Source organism: Camellia sinensis, chromosome 1 (assembly GCF_055761805.1).
Source record: "Camellia sinensis isolate YWXY chromosome 1, ASM5576180v1, whole genome shotgun sequence".
NCBI lineage: Eukaryota > Viridiplantae > Streptophyta > Magnoliopsida > Ericales > Theaceae > Camellia > Camellia sinensis.
In genome coordinates this window covers 126955441-126974719 of record NC_138961.1, presented here as the reverse complement: position 1 = coordinate 126974719, position 19279 = coordinate 126955441, and the positions used below count along the sequence as shown (strand labels likewise).

General features: G+C 33.7%; 1 protein-coding gene across 1 annotated transcript in view; it reads left to right on the top strand.

The window, feature by feature from the left end:
* The window catches only part of LOC114257187 (LEAF RUST 10 DISEASE-RESISTANCE LOCUS RECEPTOR-LIKE PROTEIN KINASE-like 2.1), a 41066-nt gene that overhangs the window by 19249 nt on the left and 2538 nt on the right, over positions 1-19279 (top strand). The window contains exon 4 of the mRNA XM_028196965.2: positions 4930-4953. Within this exon, the coding sequence (XP_028052766.2) occupies positions 4930-4953 (24 nt within the window). The remainder of the gene's footprint in view (positions 1-4929; positions 4954-19279) is intronic.

Sequence of the window (19279 nt, the reverse complement as noted above, 5' to 3'; positions counted from 1 at the left end):
GTCGATCTGATAATTATAACTTGTTTAATTTTTCACTAAAAAAATATAACAAGTTATAGTTATCGGATCAATCTAATTTTTTATGTCAATGAAATAGACAAAGTGTCTGACAAAATAAACAGCTCAGATCATCAAAATAAGACTCGTAGTGGATCACACGGGCTCAAACAACGCCCTCCACCAAACTTGAGGGGATCCTAATCTACATTTAAAAGTAAAAAACAAAAGCGAGGATATATGTTAAAGTTATGCTTGGTTTTAGAAAATTGAGTCCGCTTTTTATAAAATTGAGTTTTTTTTTTATTTTTTTGTTTTTAATGAATTTTTTTAATATTTTATCAATGTTTTTTTATTTTTTAAATATAACTAATCTAAAAATGCTTAAAAATTATAATATTTGTGATTTTTTTCAAAATAAAAAATTTACTAAACACAATACATTTTTGTATTTTGTTGTATTCAATAAAAAATTTTAAAGATTTTTATATAAATTTTTTACTTTTTAAGTATATTAAGATTAAGTGGATCTAAAAAATTTAAAAAAATGATTAAAATATTAAAAAATTATTAAAAATATAAAGATACTAATTGAAAACTCAAAAAATTATTTTTAAAAACTCAAAACCAAGCAGAAAAAAATTCTAAGTTGTTAAACAATTCAAAAACTAAAAACAGTGATATATTTATGCTGGGAAATGCTATCACACTATACGCACCTCCGACAAAATATGTAATTTTATTACAAAATTTTATAATATTAACTATAAAATATATAATCTCACTACAAATTAATGTAACAAAAAGTGTCATAATCAATCATAAATTTTTGCAACATTAATTATAAAATTTTAGATATTTTGTTCTGTCAATTTGTAATAAGATTGCACATTTTATAATTAATATTATGAAATTTTATAATAAAATTATATATTTTTATGATAAAATACATATGGTACGTACCCTAAAGAGATACACAACATAGGATTTCTCATCTATGTTACATTATTGTATAAGAGTATTTTCATATGAATCTAACCCCCTAACTATTAGAGGGCAGGAATTAGGAAACCTGTTTTTGTCCAATTAAAAATCCTTTATTTAGTTTGACCTCGAAAAAAAAAAAAAAAAAAGGCTTTTGCAAGGCATGTTGTGGCAAAAGCATGTGGCTTTTTCATGATTCTTTAATTTTTTTCTATTTAAACTTTGATGTGTTAAATTACTCTTAATCTCAGCCATTCATCGAACCTGCTAACTTGTCTAACACAGGAATTTTTTCGCAAAGCATGTGGCATTCTCTCATTTTTTATTTCAACTTAAGTTGTTTTTTTATTGATAGATGTGGATAAAAATTTAAAAGTAAAGAGAAAAAGCGAGAAAAATGAAAAAAATCAGGTTATATTTTATTTTCTCTCACCTCTTTCTTTTTTTATTTTTAAATTTCTAACCAAATTTATAATTTAAATACAATATTAATGCGAATCAGAATTTAACCCTAACGATACCAAATAACCGTCACTCCTTAATAACCACCTCAACCATCCATCTCAGTGCCACCATACACTTAGACTAAACTGTATTAGTTCCTCCCTTTCCTTCCCTTTACCGACAACCCTCTTCCATTTCCCTTCCTCCACAGCCACATATTATCCATCACATTTGCATATAATAAGCCGATATTTAAGAGTTGTAAACAATTTATTGTACTGATTCAATTTCTTCCTTTTCTAAGATCTTCTCATTCCCCCACTGCCATCTACTACACATCTTAACCCATATTTACATACACTCATATTGTGTTTGGTTGGGAGATTTTGAGATGGATTTAGAAAGAGAAAGAGAAAGAGAAAATATAAGTGAAATTTAAATAAAATATAATTACATTTCACCTAATTTCACACACTTTTTCTCTTTTTTTCTCCAAATTCCCCAATCAAACACGGCGTCAGTGCATCAATAAACCGATATGTAAGAGTGGTAAATTGTATGTTGTGCTGATTCAACTTATTCCTCTTCTAAGATCTTCATATTCAAATCACAGATAGTCTATCGGTATCTAGCAACTCAACATGGATTCGACATTCTGAATTAAAACAAACTATGCTCCAAATCCACCTAATAGAGAACTATTTCTAGAATCAAAACTAGGGGTGTAGGTGGGGAATGATAGGGGAGGCATTGGTGGCGGCAAGAAAGGTAGGGAAATGGAAAAGATATTGGGTATGGCAAAGGCGATGGGAGACGGTGGGGATAGTTTGAGTTGTCTCTCCTAGTGTGAGATCGCGTTAAGAGCGATAAAGGAGGTGATGGTGGATATCTATATCTAGGGAAAGGCTATGGTGTGCAACCCCTTCAAGAGTGCATACTATACGTATTCTATTATAAATTGACGTAGTTTTATTATAAAATTTTGTAACATCAATTATAAAATGCATAACTTCACCATAAATAATATAACAAAATATTCACAATTTTATAGTTGATATTACAGAAGCTTGTGGTTTGATTACGACATTTTTGTTACGTCAATTTGTGGCTAGATTATATATTCTATGATTGATGTTACAAATTTTTTTAATAAAGTTATGTTTATTTGTGGTAAGGTGCATATGACACCATTGGATTTTTCCTATAATCTATACAATATATCTAAAGCAACGGCCTTAGTGGTATCGTAAAGCCTTTTCTTCTCCTCATACTACGTGACTGATTTTTCTATTTTAAAACAAAAAGATTATTCAAAGAGATGGGCAAAGAATAAACCCAAGACCTTATGTTTAACTAAAAAGATTCTTACCACTTAGGCAACATTTGTTTTATAATATTAGTTTGTTATCATTTATTTTTATTCTTATTTGAATTACATATTCATTCCGTGTGCCACCCGCTAGTTATATTAGTGAACAAATCACTTTGTTTCTTGAAGTTTCTTATCTCCTTTTATCAAGTGGCCATTTTTCCAATTAAAAAAAAAATAGATAAAAGGAAGAAGTGAGACTTGAACCCTTAGACCTAATGTTTGATGAAGAAGATTCTTACCAATTGACTAACACACAACATATAATAAGTAATTTATTTTTATGTTATTTATTTGAATTGCACAAGTATTACATATGCCAACTGTTAGTATAATATATGGGTAATTCTATTTCCACATACTAAACCCTTTCATTACACATCTCTTTACAAGGCACACAATTAATGATTTTCAAATATCAAATTTTGCTCAATAGATATCCTTTCTTGTAAAAAAATACCTCTAACTCCTTCAACCGAACCTAACCCTAGCTACCACTCGCTACCACCATGAACCACGGTGAACTCTGGCCACCATCGCGAGCATCCTATCTCACTTCCGCTGCTACTACCATCTCCGGTGGCCCTCCTCAATCCTTCCCAACGACCCTCTTTGCACCTCCTCTCCTACCAAATCCTCTTCGATACGCTTCCTACAACCCTTGCCGCTTGTAACTCCTTCACCTGCAACACACCAATCCTACCCACACTCTAGCGACCACGATATAGAGAGATTCACAAAGAGAGATCGCACGACTAGGGTTTTGAAATAAAGAGTGATAGCCAGTAACTAGGGTTTCATAGAGAGAGAAGTTGCAACTATGATTTTGACAAAATGAAGAGTGGTGGTTGGAGGGTACCAGAGAGGGGCTACAAAGTTTGCAATGGTAGGAAACTCATGGCAATAGGGATTTTACGGAGACAAAGTTGCAGCAATGGTGGTTCGTCGCGGCGACAGCTAGGGTTAGGTTTAGAAGGAAATTGGGATTTTGGTGGAGAAGATAATGATATTTTGTTAATTTTATTTTAGGACAAAATTGTAATTAAATAAAATATCATTAAATGTGTGAACAAAGAAAAAATGGGATGTGAAAATAGAAGCACCCATAATATATGCATACTATATATGTTTGTGGTGAATAAATTGACAAAATCATCCTTCTTTGTTATTGCCTCTAAATCAAGATAGATGGATGGTTTGAATTGGACCAATTTAAAAGTTTTTAAGATTCAAACTGTAATTTGAATAAATGAAAACCATGGTGTCTTATTTGTAACAATAATCAGAGCTTGGGGTTTATTTTATAATTTGTCAATAATTTTCTGATTCCACCCTGTTTCATTATTATAATATGTGGGGCATGAAGTTTAATTCATTAATTTTTAAAAATGTCCTAAAGTAATTGTTGAAATTAGAATTTAGCGAAATCTCTTAAAAAAATCATCTCCATTAGTTTGTCATTCTTCTTGTCAAATTATATTATTGTCAAATGTTATGACACATTTAGCACAAGTTTTTGACAATTACTAAAAATTTGTAAAATTCTTTCTTTTTACACCTTTCATAATACAACTTACAAAATAATATTTATATTTGTTATTTTATAAGAAAATATAATATACGATAATTCCACCATTAAAAAACACTTTCCAAGATAAAACATTTAGCTATATAACATGTTAAAATTAATTTTAACATTTAGGGTAAATTACACGAACCTCCCTTGATGTTTGATAAAAATAAAATAAGTCTTACAGTTTTGATATAATTATATTGACTCCCTTTTAATAAGGTTAAATGAAACAAAACTAATGCAATAGTTCAAAAATATAAAAATAAATAACTTAAAATATATGTTTTATGTAAAATAGAAGACAATGTTACGTTTTTTTCATCTATATAACTAACAAATTATTAATGAAAATGAAATTAAGTGTTATATAAATTAAAATTTTAAAAAAACACTATAATTTTATTAAAATTGTGAAATTTATTATATTTTCTCTAAATTTGACGAGCGATCGGTTAATTTACCCTAACATTAATTATTAAAGATGTTTTAAGATACAAATGACTGCCAAGAGTAATGCTTTTTGTTGGCTGACATAATTTTTTTTCCCTTTAAAATAATGCAGGCCTCATGTGGAAGATCCCTTTTTGTAAGTTTTCTTCCTTCATCCATTCATATCAGAAACGTTCTTAGCTCTTAGCTAGGGTTTGGTTTACTTAAATGAATTGGAATATAATGATGATTTTATTAAAATAATTATTGATATGTTTGAGTTGAATAAAATAATAATGAGAAATATTACAAATAGAATCATTTTATATCATTTTAAAGGAATTGTCATTCCATAAAAAACCTTGGAAAAATTACTTGTCATTGGACATAAAAAAAAGAAAAAAAAAAAGAAATTACACAAACGTGGAGGGGTGCAACTTTTCATTTGCACCTCATCACAAAATCACTTGCATGTTCTATGTCTTTGTATCTTTTTTTTTTCCCCCTCTGTTCCACTGTTAAGTAATTCCTCCAAAAAAACTTAAAGAATCACCATTTCTTACAATTTTCTCTCATCCCAATGAACCACATAGAGTATTAGTTTTTTTAGGATAAATTACAACAGTACCGCTACATCCACTGAATTTTCCTCTGCCCGAATTACCCAATGAATATCTTACATGTAGGATATTCATTTTTACCTGGTTGATTCATTTGAGCAATTTTGACAAAGGAAAATTCAATATATCAAACATTTTTGAAATTACAAACACTTCATAAGATTTACTTAAAGTATAGAATATTCCTACAGTTTTGAAATTACAAATACATCATTATCAAAAAAAATTATTTAACATAAATAATAGAAAAAATAAAATTTCTAACTACTCTCCTATACAACAATAAAATTACTAAAATTGTTAATTAAAAAATATTTTTTTATTAAAAACTATTAATTGATTTAATAATTTATTAATAAAAAGAGTCACTCGTTATGAATTATAATTTGAAAGAGCGGAATGTAATTTTCAAACCCACAAAAAACAATTCGTATTTTAAGCAAATCTCAGAAAGCGATAACCTATTTTTTTCACCATAACCAACCTTTAAGATAGAGCTCTTTATACCAATACCAAACCAAGCCTTAAGTCCCATGAAATGGGGTCGGCTATATGAATCTTTCTTCTCTACTCGACTCTATCAAAAGCCATTTGGTTAGCCAAACTAAGGAGATTCATATCTTTATTTACTACACTAGTGCATGTCAATTTAGGTTTGTCCTTCTCCTAATACTTCCCTCTACCGTCACTGCATCGCACCTCTTCATTATTGTCTCTGTTGGTCTCCGTTGTACATGACCGAACCATTTCAATCTATTCTCTCTTAGCTTATCTTCTATCGCTGCTATTCCTGCTCATTCATGAATATACTCATTCCTAATTCTGTCTTTTCTAGTCTTGCCACACATCCACCTTAGCATCCTCATCTCAGCCACATTTATCTTATCTACACATTGTTTCTTGGTTTCCCAACATTTTATCACATACAATATCGCTAATCTAATAGCCATTCTATAGAACTTTCCTTCTAATCTAGTGGGTACTTATTTATCGCACAGTACCCCAGACACACTCCTCCACTTAAACCACCTCATCTTAATTTAATGGACCACATCTACTCTTAATCTCCCTAGCTGTTTTGGTAATCAATCATAAATAACGAAAGTTCTCAATCTTCACTTCTCCTCTGTTTCCATTATTACTATTACTAAAATTACAGTTCATGTACTTTGTCTTAGTTCTGTTTATCCTAAATACTTTAGATTCAAGTGTTTCTCTCCAAGTCTTGTTAAACACATTTTCTAGTCTCATCCACTAACATAATATCATCTACAAAAAGCATACACTATGGTACATCATTCTGAATATTTTTTGTCAACTCACCCGTAACTAAAGCAAAAAGATAAGGATTTAAGATTGATTCTTGGTGTAACCCCACAGTAATTGAAAATTGTAACTGATGATCTAATAGTTTTCATGACACCTTATACATGTCCCTAATAACATCAATGTGGCCTTTTGTCACCCATTTCTTCTCTAACACTCACTAGATTATATCCCAAAGCACCCTATCATATGCTTTCTCAAGATCAATAAAAACCATATGAATACCTCTTTTCTTCTTTCTATACTTATCTGTTACTCTTTTCAAAAGATAGATCACTTCCATTGTTGACCTATCGGGCATAAATCTAAATTGATTCTCTAACACTTTTGTTATATCTCGCAATTGGCATTCCATCAATCTCCTACACTTTCATTATATGACATATTAGCTTGATTCCTCTATAGTTGTTGCAATTCTGGACATCTCCTTTATTTTTATAGATTGGCACTAAAATACTCGTCATCCACTCCTCTAGCATTTTCCTAGTCAACAAAATATTGCTAAATAACCTAGTCAACCAAGCAACCTCTTCTTACCCAAACATTTCCAAGCTTCAATAAGGATATCATCGAGTCCTAGAGCCTTATTCGATTTCATCTTCTTAAGTACAATCTCCATTTCAAAATACCTAATCCTGCAATAGAACATATAGTTTTGGTTTTCCTTATTACCGGTTACTTCCTCCCTCTTTGACATTTCTCTATGTTCCTCATTTAACAACTTGTCAACATAGTTCTTCCACCTCTCTTTAATCTCTTCATCCTTCACCAACACCTTAGACTCCTCACTCTTGATGTACTTAACCTGATTAAAATATCATGTTTTCCTCTCTTTTCTCTTAGCAAGTTTGTATATTCTTTTCTCTCCCTACTTATTATCAAGTCTAGTGTATAGATCATCATAGGCTTTCAATTTAGCCTCTCTCACTACTTTTTAGATCTCTTTCTTAGCCAATCTGTAGCTCTTAAGATTTCTTCAGTTCTATCCTTCTGCCACTTTTTAAAGCACTCTTTTTTCGTCTTTACTACCGCTTGAATCTCATTCCTCCACCATTAAGTTTCTTTAGAGTTGGGTCCCTTTCTTTTTACTCTCTAAGGACTTCCCTTGAGATTCTCCTTATATAATTGGTCATCGAGTTCCACATAGTGTTAGCATCATCTTCCAAATCCCAAGTACCTTCTTCATCCATTTTATTCTTAACTATTTATAATTTAATCCCTTTAGATCCCACCATGTCATCTTACAACGCCCACTATCCGTCATAGCTTGGTGCTTCCCTTTAAACCCTAAATCTAGTACCCAAATCCTATGTTGGAATTAGCTCCCCTTCATATTTCATCTATCTATAGCTCTCCATATTCTTCTTGTTGGCTCTAACCCTGTTGGCTATTTTGATACTTCAAAGGATAAAAATGTAATTGTCGCGTACCAGCAATGATCAAAAAATTCCTTACAGAATTTATAAGGCAATTTAATTTACTTGTCAGGCGATTGTGATTAGGTTCTTTTAGCCTCAATCAAGAGCCTTTACAGGTTGTATTTTAGTAAGAAAAAATGCAATATAACTTGAATTTGAAATAGAATGGTAGGAAGAGACTAAACAAAAAATGTAATTGATTAATTGAATAAAATGTTACCTTTAGTAAGGATAACTTTGAATACAAGAGTTACTTTAATCTACTTCTATGAAAAGTAAGTGCAATGCTGAAATTTAAAGATATATGAAATGATAAAGACGTAGAGTTTGGATTTATTCCGAGTACCTTTTCATCTTTGCTTACATCTATTTATATCCTTCTCTTGGCCTGCAAAGTAGTTAAGTTGCTTTTCCTTACCATAATCTCCTTTTTTGTAGCTATTTCTTAGGGTCACTTCTTCTCTTTATGCGTGCAAAACCACTAATAACTGTCGTCTTGATAACTTATTTCCCTTGTGCTCTTCAAGTGTTGAATAACTACCTCTCAATTGCACAAACTCACATCAACTACTCACGTGAGTTGCTTTGAAGGTGGGTTTCGTTAATGACTTGGGCATCTGCATAATTACCCTTGCTTGCCAAGTGTCACCTTCTAACATGATGATTAAATTATGGCACCAACAATACCTTCTGCACTAGTGTAAGCAATATGGGTTACACTAGTGGTTCTAACTTCTAGTGCTTCGTTTTCTCCACAACCTCCACTTCCTTAAGTTTAGCTACCTTTATCAATGTTCTTTTCCATCATGATCTTTTGGCTTGCACTTCTAAATTTTTGTATTTAAGAGCAAATAATCGTAGAGACTTAGAATCATCAGCCTTTGACTATCGATCTTTGCCTAAAACATTTATCTTCAGAGGCTTTGAACTATTGCTGGTCTTAGTCAAATGTCTAATAAGGTTCAGGAAGATGTAGGATTTTGCAGTGCTAATGCAACTATTCTTTCTAACTATCCAGCGTCTCCAGAGTTGGGTTTGCATCTCAAGGTTGTTCATTTTGGCTATCCTTCTCCTATCTTTCAGCCAAAACATTATACTATCCAAACACAAACTGCTCTTTTTTTCCTCTTACTTTGCAATCCTCTTCTTTGGGATGGGACACACCCACTTCTTCTTCCTCAACCAGCATTGCTACTAGTTGGGACACTTTGAGAGTCATGTTCAACACCTTGTATTTGTTTTAAGATTCATCATCATCTCTTGGAACGGGTTCATCCTTGCACTATCCCTTTCACTCACTAAAGTAGGGTTGTGTATCCCTACAAACCTCAGATTATTAGTGAAGAGGAAGCTGAAGAGGACTTACCAAAGGATACTACTAAACAACGTGCCCCAATCACACATCTGCAAGTAATCTTTCCTGTCTCATCTCCTATTGTTTTTCAAACCTCTACCCTAATAATTCTTCCACGTGTTGTTGATACCTTGAGCCAGACTGAACCTTTCAATTCTTCTTCACTTGATTCCCTAGTTCAAAGAATAGTGGAGAGCATCCTTTTCTCAGAGGCTGCTGTGGTTGAGATTTCTCAGTCAAAAATCTTACCAAGTTCCATACCTTTTAACAACACTCCTACACCTCAAGCACAGGATCAAACAACAATGGAGGAGAGCATAAAATCTCAAGCTAGCACCAGTGAAGCTATGGAAATGTCAGGGTCGGAGTTAATGGCATTTGAGCAAGAGCTTCAACAAATCATGATAGCTACACCTGTTTCTTTGTTATTGTCTGTTGAAACTAACCCTCTCCTACTGGCAGACTCTTTCATCAGCCATTTTATTCCTGATAATGCCCCATCCTCCCAACACTTGAGCATTAAAGTGGAACGCTTCTCAAGACTTCCCTTGCTAGCTTTAAAAAATCCAATCTTCAAACAAGGGTTTAATTTATGTTGCCAGTCCTTGCTTTACCATAAATTCTCTATGCATAATGTGCTCTTGAAGTCCATGATCTCCTTAGACTTTTATCCTCAGTTGCAAGAGTTAGCTTTGAATTCTCAACAACAACTTACACAAGACCAAACTCTTGTCAGCGCTACTCAAACCAGAGTTATTTCTCTCATATCTGAATATGCAGATGCATCTACCTAGCAAAAGGCACTTCTTATGAGGAAAAAGGCCCTAGAGAAAGAGCTGGCAGAGGTCAATGTAGCATTGGCCACAACCTATGAGAAAATATAGGCCTTTAGCACCAATCTAGGGCTCCTTAGGACTGATATGTATAAGGCGCTTGAGCTACTTCCTTCTTTTGATAGTAGGAAGATGATTGTACAGAAACAACTCAAGCAATGCACTTCCTATTGAACCCAACTATGGCCTCTATAAAATCTTCATCTAGTTAATGAAAATTTTACTTTTAGCAATTTTGGTCTCTGTTATGCTTGCTTTGTGCTTATCCTTTGTTAAGATTTGATTCTTTATCACATGAGGTTTCCCAAATAGTTGGAAAATATAATTTCAAGAATTCGCCATTGATTTTTCTCTGGTGTATAAAACCATTAAGGTTCCTTAAATGATAAGTCTCATTTGGAAGTACTTTATGAATCTAAAGTGGTCTTTTCCAATTAGGTGATCATTTACCAAATTTGTGATTTTTTATGCCAAGAGGTTATATGGTTTTCCATACTAGGTCTCCCTCATCGAAGCTTTGATGATATACCCTCTTGTGATAGCATCTTGTATGCTTTAACTTTGGATTAGGATTTTGTTCAAAGCCAAAAATGTTGGCTTCATCAAGATCTTCTAATTTCAAGCACATGTTTTGACAATAAAGATCCTTGTCAAAACAATCTTGTTCTTTAACTCTTAAAAATTTGACATTAATATCCATTGGGAGCACAACATCATGTCCATATACTAAGGAAAATGGATTAACCCCAGTGCTAGACCTTTTAGATGTTCTATATGCCCACAAGACTTCTAAGAGTATATTATGACACTCTCTGGGATTGTCTTCTACCATCTTCTAAATTCCTTTTTTGATTGTCTTGTTTGATGACTAAGCTTGTCCATTAGACTAAGTGTAATAAGGGGTTGATTTAATTATGCTTATACCAAATTCTCCAGCAAAAGCCTTCACTAAGCAACACTCGAATATTGTTCCATTATCAATAGTAATAGTTTGGGGAATGCCAAACTTATACATTAGATCTTTAATGAAACTGATTGCCTCAGTTTGATCTATGGATTTATATGGCTTTACTTCGACCCACTTAATAAAATAATATGTGGCCACTAGAATGAAGCAATGATGCTTCAAAAATGGAGGATGAATCTTTCCAATTATATTCATTGCCCGACCTCTAAAAGGCCAAGGCTTGATCACTGAATGCATTTCATCTATTAGCACATGTCTTTTGATCCCATGGTTTTGGCATGCTTGACAACCTTTTGCATACTCAATACAATCTTTGAGTATACTTCGATAGTAGTACAAATGTCTTCTTAGTAACCATCTCATTTTGACTCCTGACTGGTGAACTCCACAAATACCCTCATGAACCTCAACCATTACTATTCTAGCCTCCTTAGGCCCCAAACATTCTAATAATAGTCCATCTGCTCCCCTTTTGTAAAAGTTGTTATCATATAAGATGAAATTTACTGACCTTAGTTTGACAGATCTACTTGCCTCTGCATCTAGACTTGTCAAATACTAGATAACTGGATGTCTCCAATCATTTTCTGGTACATCAATTGAATAAGTTTCTTCTACTACCATCCCTCTATCTTCTAAGGACAAGAGCCTCTTTTTAAAAGAAGTCTGAGATGTATCGAATTCATGTTCATCTCGCTTCCTGTAATTCGATACTATTTGAGCCACTTCATTAGCTTGTTCGTTCATAAATCTAGGAATGTGTGATATCACCATGTCCTTGAAATGAAAACTTAAGTATATAGTTGCTACATAATAAGGTAATAGACCATGGTTTTAGCATTTAAAAATACCATTTAATTGGTTTACAACCAACTAGGAATGCCCAAATACCTCCAATGTTTCAGCTTTTAAGCCTGCTAAAAGTTGTAACTCCACAACCAAAGTTTCATACTTAATTTGGTAATTAGAACAATTTGGCTCATCTATTCTAAAACCATGCTTGGTTTGTACTCCTGTTGGAGATTCAATTAAAATTCCAACCCCAACCAAGCCATTGTTTTTGGAACCATCAAACCACAATTTCCAAGGCACAATGTTAGCCATATTTGAATCATTTGAGCTTTTCTGTTCTTTTTGGCATAGACGGTCAATTAGAAAATTTGTCAAAGTTTACCCTTTTATGGATTTATGGGGAACATATTCGAGGCAAAATTCTCATAAAGCTCAGACTCATTTACCAATATTACCATTTAAGATAGGTCTTATTAACGTGGATTTAATCAAATCAGTAGATGTTATAACATGCGCAACTCTTGTTAAAAGATAGTATCTCAATTTTATTGCAGCAAAATACAAGATTAAACATAATTTCTCAATGGCTGAGTATTTACATTTACAAGAATTCAAAAACTAAGGTAATAAATTGCTTGCTCCTTTCCATCTTCATTATCTTGGGCTAATAAGACTCCAATTGATTCTTCTTCTATTGTAATGTACAACTTCAGGGGCTTGTCTTCCATTGGAGGCATCCACACAAGAGGCTTAGCCAAATAACTCGCAATGGCATCGAATACTGCCTGGTGCTTTGCATTCCACCTAAAACTCTCATAATCTTTAAGCTTCAACAAAGAAGAAAAAACTTTAGTTTTCTTTGCAATATTAGAAATAAATCTTCTAAGAAAATTAACTTGTCCAAGGAATTATTACAATTCTTTCTTACTTCTTGGTGGTTTTGCTTCAATTATGGCCTTGGCTTTATCCATATCAATCTGGATTCCTCTTCTATTGACCATATATCCTAGAAAATTACCAGCTGACACTCCAAAAGCATGTTTCAGAGGGTTAAGCTTGTGTCGGTTATGTGTCATTCTTTTGAATGATACTTCCAAATGAGTTAAATGATCTTTGAATGACTAGGAATGATGTCATCAATATAACACTCCATAAACCACCCCACTAGATCATGAAAGAATGTATTCATGGCCCTTTGATAAGTTGCACTAGCATTCTTCAACCTAAAAGGTATTTTTATCCATTCGAAGGTTCCAAATTCCTTGGACACCTGAAAACTATTTTGTGGACATCTTCTTTAGCTATGCAGATTTGATTATACCCAGAATGGCTATCCATCATAGAAAAAATAGTATAACCAGTTGATCTATCCACAAGTAAATCCACCACTGGCATTAGATACTTATCTTTAGGAGTTGCCAAATTCAAGTTTCGAAAGTCAATGCAAACCCTCATCTTTTCATTCTTTTTTACCACTGGAACAATATTAGACAACTATTTTACATACTTGGTTGTCCTGATGAATCCAGCTTTTAGCAATCTAGAAATTTCCTCTTTGACTTTACGAGTCACTTATGGGCTCATTCTTCGAGGTTTCTACTTATCTAGTTTAAAGTTAGGCTTAATAGAAAGCCTATGTTCCACTAACTGCTATAAATAATACATATAATAAGTATCAATAACTGCCTATCTAGACCAGGTAACTTACTATAATCCCAAGCAAAGAAATCTTCATATTCCCTTAATAAAGCCATTAATCTAGCTTTAGAGATAAGGTCCAACCAAGCACTAATAAAAGTTGGATTCGAAGTGAATTCCATCCCTAGATTTACTTTCTATAAGGGGTCCTGAGTCTTGATCTCCAAGTTTTCCATTATTTCAGGGTCCTTCAATGCTTCAAACATCTCAATTTCTAATTGTCTTTCCTCATCCTCATGGACAAAATATGCCCAAAAATCTCATCTTCTTGGATTCTGGCTTCAATATCTAAGCTAATACATTATTCGAGGCCAATGTTATGGCCTTTTGCATTGTTTCTGATTTAGAGCTAGTCATTAGACTCATATTTGTTGCATGCTGGCTCATCCAAATCATCCCAAATCCTCTGTTTGAGATAAGCCATTTCTTTATCAAGCCCATTATCTATTCTCCCTTCATGAGTCTTCATCAAACCTATTTCTACTTCCCCATCACCTAAAGTTATTATGATCTTTTGCCGCAAGGATGATGGCCCACATTTATCGGTGTGAATCCAATCTTTTCCTAGTAAAGCATTGTATTTTGCCTTGCTATCAATCACAAAAAAGGTTGCCATACAGTGTCTAAATCCCACGCTAAGGTTAACTGGTAGGATACCTTGCGCCATATGTTTGTCCCTTGTGAAGCCTGTTATAGATGTACTGGTTGGAATTAATTTTGGAGTCTTCAAACCCAATTTCTTCAAGGAGGCTTTGGGCAACAAATTAACTACTGCTCCATTGTCTATTAGCACCTTGATCATCAACACACCATCGAAATGTGCCTTGATGTACAAAGGTTTGATGTGTTGAGTCATGCTTAGAGTGGGGTACTCAAAAGAGTAGCATGGTGTAGCTTCCTGGACCTCTATCTCTCTTAAGTCATTAAAATTTTTCTCTTCCACCATTTCAGTCTATGTAGTAGAAGAATCACCATCTGTGTCCACCCATTCCTCGATAGACGAGCTTCTTCGTTATCTTAGAACAACCTCGAGCCTATGAGGTAAGACATAAACCATGTTTATGTTCACATTAGGTAATGAGCCAAATTGGATCAAGACTAGCTCATTCTGAGATTCTGACCTCTTCAAAGGTTCTGAACTGCTTTAAAAAATTTGGCCCCTCTTTATTTCCATGGGAGCAGCCAACTTAATTTTCGTTGGCTTGGTCTATTCTGCTATCATCGTTTTGAACAACCCTTCTTCCATTCCAACTAAACCATCTACTTGGCTTACTGAATCTTCAAACTCATAATCACTTTTGCAAGACTGGCATTTTCTTTGGTTGTTAAATTCAGCATAAACTCTAGCCGATTGTTCTCTTTTCTTTCGAGCACGATTATATTTTACATGCTCCTTATTAATTCTTCTTTCTCTACCAACCCTTCTTCTGGGTATTACCTTGATAGAGTCTTGGAGTTCTTTCTAGCACTTGGTATGAATTTTCCTCCTTTGAGATCTGGAGAGGATAGGCACCAAATCTGGTTGCTTGCTCTTTGGGTTCTTCAACATCACCCATTGGTCAGGCACAACAGAAGGTTACCTTACCATTTTTGGTTTCTGATCTTCCTTAGCTTCCACTGGAATGACCTAGGGTCTGGTCTACATAACAAACCAATCAGACAACCCTTGAACCCAATAGTATACTTGCCTGTGAGGAGGGCTAGAAGTGCTAGCCTTCAAGGGTCCAACTTCTAGACTTCTCTTAAACCTCCTTTCCCTATGAGACTAGAAAAGTAAGTCTGCTTGTGAATCTCGGTGACTCCTACTCCTGAATGAGCCTCTAGTGCCCTTACCTCTGGTCCAAGATGTCTTTTCATAAAAGGACACTGGATCATATGGAGCATAGTTTCGTTCCTACATGCCACTAAATGTTTGAACCACATGACTTGAATTATTACTCATATTCTCAACCTTCTCAGGGACTCCAGTCATCCATTGTAGCTGACTATGCATTTGGGGCTAATTCTTTGTACAATTGATGTCTCTAAAGAACATGCAGTTACTGAGTAATAAAACTGTTTTTGGCCATGTGAAATGCCAACATGTTTTGATTTCTGAGATGGATTATGTTCCTTCAAAGCTATCTCCTGCTTTATTTCATTCATCTAAACCTCTCTCCAATGCCTGGATGATAGAATTTGGAACCGCAACATTGGCTTACACTTCATGCACCTCTGGAAAGAGATCTTTGTCAATCCCTATTGCCTTCTCAACCTTGCCCTTCCAGATCCGCTCCTAAATCCTGTCTTGAAATAAATATAGTTTTTAGTTAAATGAGACCAAGTGTTATGTCATTTACAATATATTTTACCCTTCAATTCATCTAAAAGGGGCATAACCACTCCTTTCAATAGTTTTAAAAATTGTGTTGCCAACAAATGATCAAATATTTCATCAACTTTAGATATATCTCAAAAATATTTTGTATTAAATTTTTTGTTTTTAAACTGATAATCAATTGTAGTTTCCTTCTTAATTAAGGTGTCACATGTATAAGGTTATTTGCCTACAATCTTTGCAACATTAATTTCCAAATTAGGATCTTTATAATAAGTCCAATGTGAAGAGTTATTCATAGAGTTTCATACCTAGTCACTTTATACAATAAATCAACTAGGTCTCTGAAGTCCGTTGCATCAAACTTATATGTGAATTTTAGACCATTCTGAGCCAATCTAACAAATTCAGGCTCTGGAAGGACTACCCTGCACCTATTCTTAGCCCTTATAAATCTAACTATGAATTGGGCAGCCTTCTCCACTAGTCTTTGGCTCAATCTTGGTAGGTCGTCTATTGAGACTTTTGGTTTAGTTTGGAAGAACTGGGCATGGAACATTTCTTCCATTTGTTGCCAAGTTTGGATAGTACCAGGAAGTAGGACAATATACCAAGCAAGTACTAGACCAATTAATGAACTAGGGAATAATTGAAGCTTCATGTAATCATGATTTCTATATTTCCCACTTTTCCTTGTGAACCTAGCAATATGTTCTATGGTTGATCGATTCCCACCCCCTCGAAACAAAGTGAAATCTGGGACTTTATAGCCCTTTGGGAACTCATGCAACCTATCCATCCAATCAGGATAAGGCTTTCTGTATACTAGTGTTTGCACCCCCCGAGCCATAGGACCACATATTTCTTACACCATGTTCAACAATTGTTCTCTAGGAATGGCATTTGGAATAGTAGATTGGGCCACCACTTGGGTACTAGGACCTGTTATTGTTCATACCCTTGATAGATTTGTTATCTATGAGCATGGGGGTTACATATTTGGCACTGGCTGAACAAAAGATGTAGTCATTTGATCCATAGGGTACACAGTAGGGTTTGGTGGTTGTTCATATCCTATTACATCTTCTTCCCTAAGAGCAATAGGTGGTGGTCTAAAAGGCTCTGCCAACCCCCCCTCCCCCCCGAGTGTAGGTTCAAAAACTAGATGTGACACCATTCTAGTAGTATTATTCATTTGTGCTTGTGTATATCCATAGGTAGGATTACTAGGTGCACTCGAAGGTATAACCTGAGGCTCTACATGCACAACATTTGTCTCTTTAGTAGTAGACAATCTACGATAAGTCCCTGAACCAGTTGGTGGAGCTGGTCTAATAGGCTGATAAAAAGATTGTGTGGTTCTTTCCTTACTGTCACCATTGCTTTAGTTGTTGGTAAAAGATGGCCTAGGTTGGGTTATTACTTGAACAGGATTCTTATGTCCATCATTTGGAATAAGACCTACATTTTCTTACCTGTTATCAATCTTTTGAATGATTGATACACCAAAAGAATGAGACCAATTCCTAAAGGTTGTAGCCATTACTTGACTTACCATGGACACTATTCCAATCCATTGTTCATTTGACATGGTAGGACTAAATAATAATGGTTCACTTCTGATTCTACTACTTTGACCAAGTGTTTGGCCTTGGAAAGGTGTTTTTTTAAAAGATTGACCTTGTGGTTGGCCAATATGTTGAGGTTGTGTCTTAATCCTTGGATAAGGATTCTCTTCTACTTGTATTTGGCCATTTGCTTGTTGGCTAGAAGTAGAGGGAGGGTCTGCTACTTCTCTTCGAGGCAAAAAAACCCTCTTCTTGTATCTTAACATCAACGTCAACATCATTATCTAGATGTTCTTCTTCTTGGCGTCATGTTCTTACCATATCTCAACATAAAAAGTGTCTCATTGGATGTGCAAAAAAACTATATGTTGGCTATTTTGACACTTAGAAAGATAAAAATATAATTTTCTCGTGCCAGTAAGGATATGAAAAATCCTTATAGAATTTATAAGTCAATTTATTCATCAGGCAATTGTGATTAGGTTCTTTTAGCCTTAATGAAGAGGAAGTTATTGTTTGTGTTTTATTAAGAACCAATGCAACTTGAATTCGAAACAGAATGAGAGGAAGAGACTAGACAAAAAATGTAATTGATTAATTGAATAATGCAATTACAAAATGTTACCTTTAGTAAGGGCAACATTGAAGGTCAAATTATGAAAATACAAGAGTTACTTTAATCTACTCCTACGAAAAGTAAGTGCGATGCTGAAATTTAAAGATAAAAGAAATGGCAATTTATTTTCTAAAAGTTCAAGCAGGTTTCATTGCATTTCTCAAGTTTCAAATTGAAACGACTTGAGGGGCCATGGGACTAATTACGAGTTTCATTTTAATTTGAACTGTTTATTTTATAAGATGTATATCATTCGTGAAAAAATTAAGTTGATCCTATAATTATAATTTTTTTATTTTATTAAATTTGTCTAAAAAAAATAAACGACAAATATGTTTTTTAAAATAGACTATTTATTTTTTGTAGAGACAAATACAATAAAATAAAAAAGATACAATTTTCATATTAACTTAATTTTTTTTTATAAATTATATATACGAATAATCTTACAAAATAAACTATTGATATTATCGAAATGGGACCATAAGAAGCCCCACGGCCCCTCAAATTAGCCCAATCCTTGTTATATTATATTGGGCACTCTTTCATTCACTGCCTATGATATCTCAAATCTTCATATAAATATCATTATTTTTATGTGAGTAATGATAGAATTCACACATAATAAATATTTGGTAAAAATATGGGCAAATTACAAACACCCCCTCAAGGTTTGGTAAAAATACAGATTCCCCCCTGAGGTTTGAGAAATTACAAATTGCCTCCTGAGAGTCAAATTTTCATAACAAATTAGGAGAAATTAGGGGGGAATCTGTATGAAAATAAAAACCTCAGAGGGCAATTTGTTATGAAAATATAAACCTCAGGGGGTGGGATGTAATTTCTCAAACCTCAGGGGGGAATCTGTATTTTTATCAAACCTCAAGGGGGTGTTTGTAATTTGCCCTAAAAATATTTATAAATCTCTTGATGTTGTTAACATTTTTCTAAAAGTTCAAGCAGGTTTCATTGCA